General features: G+C 42.5%; 1 protein-coding gene across 2 annotated transcripts in view; it reads right to left on the bottom strand.

Moving 5' to 3' along the window:
- Positions 1-13362, bottom strand: part of MOB2 (MOB kinase activator 2) — a 182411-nt gene that overhangs the window by 86803 nt on the left and 82246 nt on the right. Inside the window, exon 1 of one of the 2 annotated variants that reach the window (XM_053284214.1) lies at positions 3227-3341. The exons of the other annotated variant lie outside the window; for it this stretch is intronic. Coding sequence (XP_053140189.1) covers positions 3227-3264 — 38 coding nt within the window. The 5' untranslated portion in view covers positions 3265-3341. Of the gene's footprint in view, positions 1-3226; positions 3342-13362 lie in introns of those variants that run through there. 2 annotated transcript variants of the gene reach the window in all.

Below are 13362 nucleotides of genomic sequence, written 5' to 3'. Positions count from 1 at the left end.
ATGAAGGCTTCTTCAAAAGAGATCTAATAATTGCCTCCTTAAGGCAAGGAGGCATCCTACCCTCCCTCAGAAAAGCATTTATGATCTGTACTAGGCCTTCTACAACAACTTCCATGCCAGATAGTATAAGCCAGGGCTGCTCAATTTTGGCCCTCTTGTAGATGCTGGCCTACAACTCCCATAATCCCCAGTTATTGGTCATTGTGGCTGGGGATTATGGGAATTGTAGTCCCAAAACAGATGGTGGGCCTAAGTTGAGCAGGCCTGGTATAAGCCTTGAGGGTGATACCAAGGGCCAAGAGAACAGGTGGTAGGCCACACTGCTCCAAGCAGCTTGTCCACAGCTTGTTTGTCAGGAAAAAGCTCGTTTTAAGTGTTAAATAAATGTGAACAATGAGGGATAGGGGATCCACTTGGGTTAGAACAGGAAGAATACTTCTGCTCCAAGTGGCCCAAGATTTCAGATACTCAGCAGGTATGAACAAGTGATTTAAATACAATTATTTTATTGCCTTGACAGAGAAGCAATTAAAAGACTAGTTATATGTTCTGTCTATACTAACAAAGAAATACCACATATTACCACCACAGTTGCATAAACAATTGCTGATGGTTTGCAACTACAAGGTAAATTGTACAAATGAGATGATGTGCTGAACATCTTTGCCATACTTTGCCTGGAAGACCTTAAAAGCAGGAATAGTACAATCACCACTGTGAACCTCTCCAAGATAGAGAGGAAGGGGCGGAAAAACGTTCAAATCTTTTTTGGCAGGGACGCTACCTAGCAGGACTCCACTCTTGCCAGAATAATGAGGTCACATGCAGCATATGCTGAAACAAAATGTAAAACAAAGATCTGAAAACAGCAGTAGGAAACAGGGGTGACTGGTTCACCAACCAATATTGCATTCACTCCTGCACATGCAGGCTTTCCCCCCCAGCAGGGCAAGATTAGAGGTAGCTGGGGCTTTACCAGGTAGAAGGCTGCAGCATCATAAATAGTCTATTACCTTCTCCTGTCTGTTTTCTAACATCCATATCTGTCCCACACCCATTAAGCAGTTAAGGAGGAGAAGGCAAAATGGTGACTTTAAAAACTAGAATATTAAAAAACAAGATTTACAAGGACAAATCCCTTTCTGCTGACAAGTTAAAAGTTTAAGCTGAACAACAACATTTCCTTTGGCATTGTTCCCATTACAAACTGTTATGAGGCCACCTGTGATGGACAAACATAAATTAGGAATATATTTCATTAGAGAGTTTCTCTCCCACACATATACTGCTTAATTTAGACGTCAAACATTTGTTAGTACCAGATTGTGTCCAGACACTGAAAAAGACACTGTGTCCAGATACTGGCAGTGTTGAAATTGAAACTACTACTCAAGGTTGACCGTAAACTTCAATGAGAACATTGTAGCACTGGTGATGGTGGTGGTCAAGAAGACTGCTGATTACCTCTACATGTAACCCTTCTCCTTTACACTACAGTTTATAGGGAAGCTTATGACACATACCTTAAAGGCCAGATCTAGGCACCAGAAAGAAGTGATCATTTGGTTCAGTTTGCTAAAAAGAACTGAAATTTCCCTGTGGGGAAAGCAGTGTTGAAAGAAGGGAAGGTGGGAAGACAGACACAGGGCACCAGGCAAATCTGGGAGGAATTCTGGTGAGCAAATTTCACATTTTTCTGTCTTTCCTTCAAGACAGTAAACCATCTCTTTATTTTTATAATACTGCTGTTTCTACCGGAGCCTTGTAGGTGAAGCAACAAATCTGAATTCTACCTCTAATCAAGTTGGATTGCTTATATACACAAAGATTTGAAGCCTTGGTTTTAATAAGCTAATAATAATTTATACCAGTCTGCTATAGACTGGCACTCTTATAATTATTTTCGTAGTCCGCACAACACTAAAGTTCTATAAACATACTGTCAATAGGATGAAGCACATAATACAGCTAATAGGACCTCTCTGATCATACAGGCCATGCACACCATATAAAATGACAGCTTTTCTATCAAGCTTCTGTAGCATAAGGTAAATAAAAACAATCTAGCATTCTTGAATAATACTGTAGAAAGGCTTAGGCAGAGATCCAAAGGATCTACTAAATGAGGTTGCACTGTAATCAATAGTTTATAGTAGCTGACATCCAGATGTAATGAAAAATGTTTTGCATTTGTGACAGGGAGGGGTGATTTTCGTCAATCTCCCCTTATCATTGGAGCCCACTGTGCCTCCTGAAAATATATCCCTGAAGGTCCCATAATACTCAGGGACATATTTTCTGAGGAGAAGGTGAGCTGCAGAGGGAAGGAGAGACTGGAGAATATTGCCCCTCTCCTGTTGCATGTGTGAAAGCATTTGCTAAAGTCCACTACTCTATTTCTTGATATTAAGTAAATTACAAAGTTATTATAGCAACCTGGTGCAACTTACAGGATACCCCAACATATCGCCAATCTTACCAATCTTATACTTAAAGCCAGCTACAATCCAACACACTCCTGACCTTCTAAGCTTAGGCTTTACCAACCTAACTATATATAAAGCTGTGCTAAGGGTGTTCATGTTAACCTATGGTTGCTTCTCAAACTCCAAAATCAAATTCCAGCTATCAGACACTAAATTCTTCTGCTTTACTGCACCATAAAGCATTTCACTACAACTCCTTTCTGGAGATAAGTGGGGAGAACACCACCCCCACTACCCCACACACACCTCCCATCAGAATCAGGTTTTAAGCTCTTGTTCTGAGCAGAAGCTAAGTCTCGCATAAGAGTCTGAAATCATTTAACTACCAAGGCTCCTTATTCAAGAGCCAGCATAGTCCAGTTGGAACTTGCTTTTGGGAGATCTATGCACATCCTACATCTGCCATGAATTCACTATATGACCCTGGACAATTCAACTTTCTCTCAACCTCAGTTTCTGTCTGTAAAAGAGGAACAAGAATCACCTACTTCCTGAGGTGTTTCAAGAGTATAAAGATTGTACAGTGCAGTGCTTTACAGAATTAAAAAAAAATATTATTTGGGTTTTATTTGACTGAAATCTAGTATACATATACTGTAAATAAATAGTCATAATGTACATACAGTAGTATGTACACCTTAGGAAACAACTTTTTATCTTCACTCCAGAAACAAACTCCCCCTTTTGATATCATTTCAGGGGGTAGGGGGACAAAAGAAGGTTGTGGTTATCCTTCTTACCTGTTCAGCGTATAAGACCCATTCCTCTTGAGTCTCATGCTTGCAGACAGAAGTTTAAAGAAAAAATCCAGAATGAAATGTGCTTTTCCTAGTTTAATGAGAACTGAAGCACCTGTTTGTCAGAAAGACGTTTGTTGGTCAGGGAATCTCTTTCCTGTTTCACAGAGTCATCAGTTCAGAACTATCACAAAGCGCCAATTAGCAGGAAGTATAAAGGAAATAACCGCAAGCAAAACAAGAGCCTGAGGATGTAAGATATCCCACCTCTTTACGAGCAAAACTCTTAAACCTTTTCCAAAAAGGAGCAGAAGTTGGCAACTGAAGCAGGGAGCAAGGAAGAGATGAAAAATGCTACATCCCACCCCAAGTTTCAAAGGATAATCATCTAGAAGAATCAAGTTTGATGTGTTTCACCCTCCTCTTCTAATTAGTCTGCAAGCAGCTTCAGAGATTCCCTCTTCCTCTCTAGCCTGCTGTGACTTATTACTCAAGTATTCATGCCTGCCTCAGGAGAACAAGGCAAAGGAGAAACAAAGCCGAGTAGCTAGTACCCAGATTTTTTAATGTCATAAAAAGATCAAGCTTAACACAGTCAGGCAGGAGTGTAAGTGGGACACAGTAATTACACAAAATGTCAAAAGAGTGCTTTTTTGTAGTTAAGATACGTTTAGCAGAAAAAACAGTCTGCTCTCAAGTCATGTATACTGGAGAGTGTGTGTGTTGGGGGAGCTTCCAGCAATCCAGTCCTGGGCAGGCTGCCCTGCATAAATCACTGGATTACACGGTCTCTGATTGGGTGGTTAGCTTCTCTTCCTAAATAGACGCCTGCTTCCCAACTGCTGAGCATTATGCTGCTGAATCATGCAGTTTCTGTAGGGAGCTGTAGCTGTTATGCAATTTGTAATATTCAGGGGAGATCTAGGTTTACTTATACGTGAGCTGGATTTTTTGTAACTGCATTAGAACCACAGAACAAGGTCAGTTTCATATTACATGGAAGGCTTTTTCACATAGAAATGTAATGTAAGCATATGTGCATGTGGGAATGTGGGAAGATGAAACAAAGTATTTATTACTGTACTTGGTCTGTGGATCCACACTAGGAAGGCACAATTGAATCTCCAACAACTGGAAAATGCAAGTTACCAAGAGTGAATGCAAGATCTTCACACGTGACCTACATGTATATTCCATACTCCATACATTAAAGCTCCTTCCATATAGGAATGCTTGATCACATGAACTGCCCCATTGTGCATACAAGGGACACTTGAGTCGGACTAACTTGTCTTTGAAGAAAAACAAGCTTTCAAATGATATATTCCTCAAGGTTTAGGATCTCAGGACAAAATGCAGGAGAGATCTCTTATGTTCCCAGATTGTTAAGGAACTTGGAGAAGTCAGATGCCAGATTATCAACAGTCTGCATGTGGTCTGTACCTACTTATTAGAGCCCCTGGTGGCGCAGTGGTAAAACTGCCGCCCTGTAACCAGAAGGTTACAAGTTCAATCCTGACCAGGGGCTCAAGGTTGACTCAGCCTTCCATCCTTTCGAGGTCGGTAAAATGAGTACCCAGAATGTTGGGGGGCAATATGCTAAATCATTGTAAATCGCTTAGAGAGCTTCCAGCTATAGAGAGCGGTATATAAATGTAAGTGCTATTGCTATTGCTATTATTATGATTTTCTATGAAAACCTAACCCTGAAAAATGTGTGAGTTTAGTAGTTTGCTAAAAAGCTACTTTAAAAATACTTAAGCCGGACACATTTCGATTTCTCATACTTTGAGAACAGTTTGAAGGTGACCTTTTTTGCACCCTCCATTCTACAAAATGAGTCAGGCATAAGAGATGCTAACCAAGGTTTGGCATGAAATCACCTAGGCAAGGGTGGAGCCTAGTAAGGCTCGGCACGCGAGAGGTTGCAGGAAGAGTACGAGTCAGAGGAGTAAACTGATCAAAGCTGGAGGTACCTCTGAAAGGGAAAGGGGAGAGCAGTGGGTTGGAGCATTTTTAATGGTGAAACAACTGGATTAAGACAGAATGAGCTTGAGACTATTCACACCTAATGTTTTTGCTACAACCATGTGGCGAAACGTCATGACTGAGCTGCTCCATGAGAAGGGTTGGAAAGAGAGATGCGCTATGAGAACAACATGTAGTATATTTGAATCAGATGGAACTGTAAGTAGTTCAAGATGCTCAAGTCTTAGGGTAGTGAATATATTTATGTATTTTTAAATAATTTCTCTGCACCACCTGATATGCATCCCCAGGCATATATATAAGTTAAAATAAAACAAAAAACACCGCCCAGAGCCTCTGGATGGGGCAGTTTATAAATGTAATAAAATAAATAAATAAAAGATAAAAACCAGATAAAATTATGATATAAAACCAATTAAAATTAATTAAAAGCCAAAGGAAACAGGTGCATATTAAGGGTATTTTTACAGCCAGAGATGGAGAAACTCTGATTTTTACAGGGAGTGCATTCCAGAACACCAGGACAGCCACAGAGAAGGCCCAGTCCCAAGTAGCCATCAAACAAGCCAATGGTAGCCATAATCGGACCTCCCCAGATGATCTTAATAGACAGGAGGGTTCAATATCCTGGACCCAAGCCATTCAGGGCTTTATAGGTAATAACTAGCACTTTGTATTTCACTCGGAAACAAATCGACAGCCAATGCAGTTCTTTTAAGATTGGTGTTATATGGTCTCTTCGGGTTATCACAGAGACCAGTCTGGCTGTAGCATTCTGCATCAACTATAGTTTTCAGACTACGTAAAAAGATTAACTGGACAGAAAGTGTTGCCATCAATGCTTTTCTGTTGGTTCCCAGGAGCCCCCTCATTTGTGTTTGAGTCTCCAGGCTTGGAGATTTCACTGGACATGCTCATGAGCCTCATAGTATCATAAGCTCTCCATCTATGGCATGGGGGAAACAGGTCACTTAATGACAGTGGGCCAGTTGCCCCTAGATTTTGCTCCTAACAAGGAAATTGGAAAGAGGAGCAGAAGCACGCCCTCCCTATGCTGGGATACTCTAAGTCAACCCAAGAAGTTAACTAAAAGCAGATTGACTCTCCGCCAATGCCGCTCTGCCATCAGAGTAAACCACCTCCCCAGCCTTCCTTTTTGTAAAGGATAGCAGCCAGCTAAATGTGCCAATGAGGAAGAACACAGATAAGGCTTGCAGAGGTAAATCCCCCCCCACACACACACACAGACGGTTGAGTCAGCAAAATAGGACCTAAGAGATGCACTCATTAAAAGTACTGATTGGATTACTAGACCTTCCTATTCATGCAGATTTCCCTTCTCACATCTATGCACTCTGTTTTCATGACAAAAACCTTGGCATACCTCAGCAATTCCCACATAGTTACACTCAGGAAGAAAGATCAGCAAAAAAGAAATCCTTGCCTGTTCCACCTGACACACATCTCAGGCAAAAAAAGTCACATGGAAGGAATGAATGAATGAATGAATGAATGAATGAATGAATTAACTAACTGCCCTTCCAAAAATGGCTCAGGGCTGTTTACACAGAGAAATAAATAAATAAGATGGAACCATTTCTCCAAAGGGCTTACAATCTAAAAAGAAACTTAAGACAGACACCAGCAACAATCACTGGAGGTACTGCGCTGGGGGTGGATAGGCCATGAGGATATGCCTTTGGGTATAAGAAGTCCCAATTATATGATCCCATGTGCTCCTTGCAATCTTCATGCTCCCTGCGTACCAACTACCCTGGAGTTTACCCCTGCTAACTTGGCAAAGAGGCACCTTTTAATGTGGTGATTCTCTTTATTTAGCAGGGGGAGAGTAACTGGCCCTGTCCACCCCCAGCACAGTACCTCCAGTGACTGTTGCTGGTGTCTATCTTATGTTTCTTTTTAGATTGTGAGCCCTTCGAGGACAGGGTTCCATCTTATTTGTTTGTTATATCTTTGTGTAAACCGCCCTGAGCCATTTTTGGAAGGGCGGTATATACATTGAATGAATGAATGAATGAATGAATGAATGGAGTTACCAGCAGCCTTTAGGACGATTTACTGTCCACAGGCCACCACATAAGGCTGTGTTCAGTACTTCGTGCCACTCTCCAGACTGGTTTTCTTGCCCAGCCTGATCTGCCCAGTCTTTCTCACTAACATAGGAAGCTGGTTCCACAGAGGAAGCACCCTTATGGATTCACCTTTACCAACTAACTCTTCCAACCTCCTTGCACCTGCCTTGGCCAAGGTGTTCCTGAGGAATGAGATTCATCGGTTGTTCCCAGAGTCCTTCATCCAGATCAGGTGATATGAGCATTTGCCCCTCACTGGGCCCAAACTCTATCTCTATTCCCCTTTCTTAAATTCAACTACCTCCTTCTCTAAAAAGCCTCTTTCTCTTGCCCACCTGGGAACTTACACAATTAGGACTCTAAAATAAAAAGCCTCGTTACAGTTAGACTTATTTTTGATAGTAATATTGCTTTAACCACACGTTTATCTCCTCTGTACCCCTCTCTACAATAGGGCTATTCTCATGATCAACAAAAATCGGGCTAGGAGAGCCTAGTCCAATTTTTGTTGATCATGTAAACCACCAGGCGAGCCCGGTGATTTACAAGCGGGTAACCCGCTCAAGTAGCCCTCCCTAAAGCCCAGGTTTGTGGAGCGAGCGCTCCACAAACCCGGGCTTTCTGATCGTGAGTAGCTGTGGCACAGCTACTCATGAGGAGACCCTCCCCGGAGGGGAGGCGAGAAGCCACCTCCCAGCTCCGGGGGTCTTGCCAGCATGCCCTGTGCGAGCCGCAGGGCATGCTGGAGCTTGTGGGGACCAATTGCCCCCCAGCCCCCGCTGGCTCCATCACGGAGCCGGCAATTGTGTGGGCGGCTGATCCGGCCGCCCAGGGCTCTCTCCCCGCTCACCGCCCCAAACCGGGTCTCACTGATATATCTCTTCTTTTTATATATCTTCTTTTTGTTTTTGAAACTTGAATCTTGTCTTAGTCCAGTCACTTCCTGAGTCCACAACTTAGTTTTAATTTGCACAAACATGAAAACTGTTCCTTGCTGAGCTAATTTTCCCCATGCAAGCCCAAAAGCAGATTTCAGGGTGTTCACCAATCACCCTAAAGCAGTTTCATTAACAAAAGACATCTATTAAAAGTGGTGATTCTCTCTCTCCTTTGGTGGGGGGTGGGGAACTGGCTTTATATTTGTAGTTGCAGTCTTCCCACATAGAGTGCATTACAGTAGTCAAGCCTGGACTTGACTACTGTACCACTGTTTTAAGGTAAACCAAAGCTGATAAAAGGTTCCCCTGGCCACTGCCTCTACCGGAGAGATCAGAGAGAGTTTTGGATGCAGGAGCACCCCCAAGCTATGTACTTGTTCTTTCTGGAGTGAAATGCCATCCAGAACAGGCAGATCTAAACCAACTCTCGAACTCTGACACACACACACACACCCCGCCCAAAGTAAGTACCTCCACCTTATTTGGATTCAATTTCAGTTTGTTGTCCCTCATCCAGCCAATTGCTGCTTCCAGGCGGGCATTTAGGCAAGTTATGCCATCTGGAATCTGCCAGAGGGATAGGAACAGAACCACTGTAAAACAGTGCCACCCAATCTTAACTCCCTCAGGTGATCCAGAAAGATACCATGGTTGATGTTATCAAAAGCCACTGAGAGATCCAAAATGATCAACAGAGTCACACACCCTCTATCAATACCCAATTGGAGATCATCCATCAAGCCGACCATGGCAGTCTCAACCCTGTTTTATTCCAGTATTTCAATGAAAAAGAAAAAAATCCAAGCAAAAAGCAGAAACTATGCAATATTAATTGGGCATGAGATAAATAAAACAAATGAGGTACAAATGGGAAATGCAACAAAACAAGCCCTTTCTAATAGTTTCTCAAACTTTATTACTTGACAAATCTCATCTTTAGTATTGAATTTTTTTTTTAGGATTTTTTTTAATTTTTTTTTTTAAGCTACATTTACAGAGCAATCCTAAACATGTATTCTCAAAAGCAAAGTTGAGGGGGATTTACTCTCCAGTAATAGTGAGTATACTTAGGAGTACAGCCTTAGTATACTAACAGGTGAACTCTTCATAACCTTTGAAGAGATCTGATATTAGCACTTGAGAAAATTAAGAGCTAAACATATACTTTATTGTAAAGCTTGAGTCAGACACCATGGTCTCGTTCGGACATAGTGTCAAACCTCAGGTAGACGAAGCTGTGAGCCGAGAATCATACGACAAATAATTGATCAACTGTGGTTTAGCAGCCTCTGGCTTCTGGGCAAAGGAACCCCTCCTTCTTCCTAGTCGGCCCAGGCTGCATCACAGCAAGCCCTGTTGCTTTCATGTCACCAGACTGCTGGCATAGCACCAGCATGCTAGTGAAGCTACAACCACTGGTTAGAGGACAGGTGCTCAGTGCGATTGTGCCTTTTTGGAAGTGTTCACCCACCCTCATCAGGGCCACTGTCTTCCGCAATTGGGGAGGAAGGGTCTTATGCCGCTCCTTCCCTCCCCTAGGAAAAGAGGATTGGGCCCCTCCACTTATACTGGTTCAAGAGAGACTGCAGAAGTGATCCATCTACTTTTCCTCATATGTACTCAGAAGGAGGGGTTTGTGTTTGTTTTTTAAACTGGCAGTGGCCATTTGTGACACACCCACACCAGCCCTCTCTCCAGCAGATACGCCATGAGACGCATGCCCCCCGCCACCCCATTTCTCCAGGGACTTCTATTTTTTCCTCCCTCTAGACCTCCATCCCTATTCTGTGTATGACAGTTTATGTGTGGATGGCTAGAGTGAGACTGCTAGGAAAAGGGCAAGATTACTTTTGATTTGCCCCTTCAGTTACTGGTAGTATTGCTCTATTTTTTTGTACAAGTTGGTAGGCGAAGGGGGGACCAGCCACTTCCCCTGGGTACAAGCATCCTTGGTCTTGGCCAAACCTGAGAGGAACCATCCATCTAGAGCAGGATTAAGTCATATAAGAGATTCCTCTTATTTGCTTTATTTTAACATTTATATCTCTCTCTTCCTCCAAAGAGCGCAGAGCAGTGAACCTATATGATTATGTTACGACAACCCTGAGAGGTAGGCGAGGCCAAGAAGTGACTGGCCCAGAGTCACCCAGCGAGTTACGTGGCTGAATGGGAATCTGAACTCGGATCTCCCCGGCCACAACAATGGATCCTGCTCTGGAACAGACAACTCTCTCATGAGTGTGCCTGGCCAGAGAGACACTCATGCGGGCTGGAGGGCTTTTATCACTTGGTTGGTTGACAGTTCAACCAAAGCTCTGAGAAGGTTATTCCAGCAACATCCCTCCTAGTCCCAGTGACTGCCAGGAAATGAGAATATAAATGCCCCTTGAAAGAGTCTGGTCTCCTCACAACCCATCTCCATGCTTGGTTTTGCTGCTCACAGTCACCTGGCTGTCTAGGGATTCTTCAAATCCATGGGTGTCCATTCCCACAGTGCGCCATGGTGGCTGGTTTGCATTCGCCGCAGCACCAGGCCAAGCCGGTACTGATTAGCCTGGAACATAGGAATCATTCCTGGGCTCGCCTTGTCTGCCCACCCAACCCAGAACCTCTCAAACACCTGCAGCAGCCTGGATGACTTTTAAATCTGGAATGAAAATGAAAGTCAATGAAAGGGATCCTTGCACATGTGTCTATTCTTTTATTTAAAGCATGCTTTCCCAATGCTATTCCACCCCTTTAAATGCAGGAACGAGGCATCTCTGTTGCTAAGCAGCAGCAGGAGAAGCAAGAGGATGGCAGAGGGTGGGGCACCAGCTCTGACTCACTCCTTTGTTTCTGTTAACCTATTCAATACCTTAAAATAAATCTGAATATTCCCCTTCAGGAGTCAACTGTACTCTTGCCAAAATGTATCTATGCTCTTTTTAATTTCATTCTCCCTGGTCTCATATAGAGATTACAGCAGCACAAGGGTATGTGTGTTTTTATGTCTCCATCTGAAAGCTATTACAGAAGATCAGCAAGAACAAACTGCTCAGTAAAACCAAGATCTATACAACTATTGGAGTGCTTGAAGTGTACAAAATCCATCACAGAAACAAGCCATTCCCAGTAGTCAGGGAAGCTACAGTGGAGAAACAGAGGTACAGATAGATACACTCCAAAAACTCACAACTGCATCCAAACCACAACTGAAGGGTTTCTTAATCAACAAAGCATCTTAAGAGCTGTTCAAATTACGCTTTGCCTCATCATGAGATCAGAAGAGAGCCATGGATCAAGTGCTTCCCCCTCTGTTCTTCACCATTATCTTCCGCCTGTGATGAAGGGAACAAGTAAGCTCAGCTGAGAGATCAAGCCTGATCTTGCTCTAACCCAAAGTCTAAATGCCATAAGGTTAGGCACTTTTTTCCCCCTAGCAGGAGTTTTGTTACTCCTGATATAGTCCCGATGGTTATAACCCCAATTGTATTTATTTCTATCTATGTAAACCGCTTTGGGGACTTTTGCTGAAAAGCAGTATAGAAGCATCCATTGTGTTTGTATTCAATACTCACATTAAAGAAATTAACTTAGACACATCTGCAGAAATGATTCAGGAATTAGGTGCCAATGGCCTGTTGCTGCAGAAAGAAACAAGCAGTCCCAAGCAAAATTGAGCCTATTTTCCACTTTTAACATGGAGACTTTCATCTAGGACCACCTATGTGCTGTGAATTTGGCTTGTATCAGTCTATCAGCACATGGGTTACAAAGGGATGATGCCCATACTTGAGTGACTGCCATCTTGAAAAATCATGGTGGATTAAGGTCAGATCCCCTAGAACTCCCTCCCATGTGCTAATAACTTGGTTTGTATCAGACTGTAAATGCAATTAGATAATTATTAATAATTAGATATTCTAATTATTAAAAGACTTTAAAGATCACTATGTCTGTTCCTACGTATGGACACAAACAAGGTAATTTTCTAAGTCTTCTTCCTTATGGGAAGTAGACTAAAAAAGAAAACCACAAAACAAAAAACCAGCACATAGGTGGCATTGCTAGTGTATGTAGGAAGTTGCTCAGATGGATTTTCCCCCTTACTAAATGTCACGTTTTCCCCTTGAGGCTCAATTTCACAGCATACTATTCCAAGTAAGCAATTTCTAAATTTGCCTGAGTAATGAGTTGAAATGTCAGATCCAATACATTGTAGGTTCTGGCTCCAAATTTATTTTTCAAATGCAGATCAAGTTAGAGCTACCCAAAGTCTGAAATTAGAATTTAACAAAGTATTAAAAATAGAAACTGAGCTATACAGAAAAACACAAAAAGCTTTAGAAACTATACATTGTCACAATGCAGTTAGTCGACAGCAGCTAGTTAAAAGTCCTGAAGACTTCCGTTTAAGGGATTTGTTAACTGCAGCCACCAACAAAAGCCACAATCTAGAGTACAGATAAGCATGCTTAACTGCCTGTTAGATTTTGGTCAAAGTTTTAAATATATACCAATCCATGAAACCACTACTTCCAAAAGAGTTCAAGTTCATAAAGTTATGTAAGTTGTAGAGAAAGGGGGAGAGAGACGAAAGCTTGCAGCTTATTGGAGGGTTTTTTCCTCCTGCCACAGAAAAACAATCAGGTAATTGTGCACAGGCACAAGATTTACCCAGATACAGGAAGCAACTGAGCAGCTTGCCAATTTGCTCCACCCAGCGTTCTCTCAGTTGGTATAAAAGACTCTGCTGCAAAATATAGCCAGTGACACAATCCAGGAGGAGGAGAAAGGTTTGGAGGCACTAGGAAGGGAGAACAAGAATTCAGGAAGGGAAATTAGTTTCTGCCTGATTCAACTGTAGACGAATCTTTTGTAGTCCAAAAGAGAAGAAACCCTTCCACAGAAATGCTAGGGAGAGATACACCCCTTCCTGGGCTGAAAAGAACCCAGGGTGTCCACACAAATGGCAACAGAGTATTTTCTGTCTTTTAAAATACTAGTCCAGGGGCCTAAAAGTAGCAAGGGGTACAGTTTATTCCTCCATGGTGCAGCATACACATGGAGCTGAAATATGCCGTCTCTGGGTGCTTTCTGGAAAGGAATTTATTAGGGCATATTCTCATGTCATAAC

The sequence above is a fragment of the Hemicordylus capensis genome, chromosome 1 (assembly GCF_027244095.1).
Source record: "Hemicordylus capensis ecotype Gifberg chromosome 1, rHemCap1.1.pri, whole genome shotgun sequence".
In the NCBI taxonomy this organism is placed as follows: domain Eukaryota; kingdom Metazoa; phylum Chordata; class Lepidosauria; order Squamata; family Cordylidae; genus Hemicordylus; species Hemicordylus capensis.
This window is presented reverse-complemented; position numbering and strand designations above follow the sequence as displayed.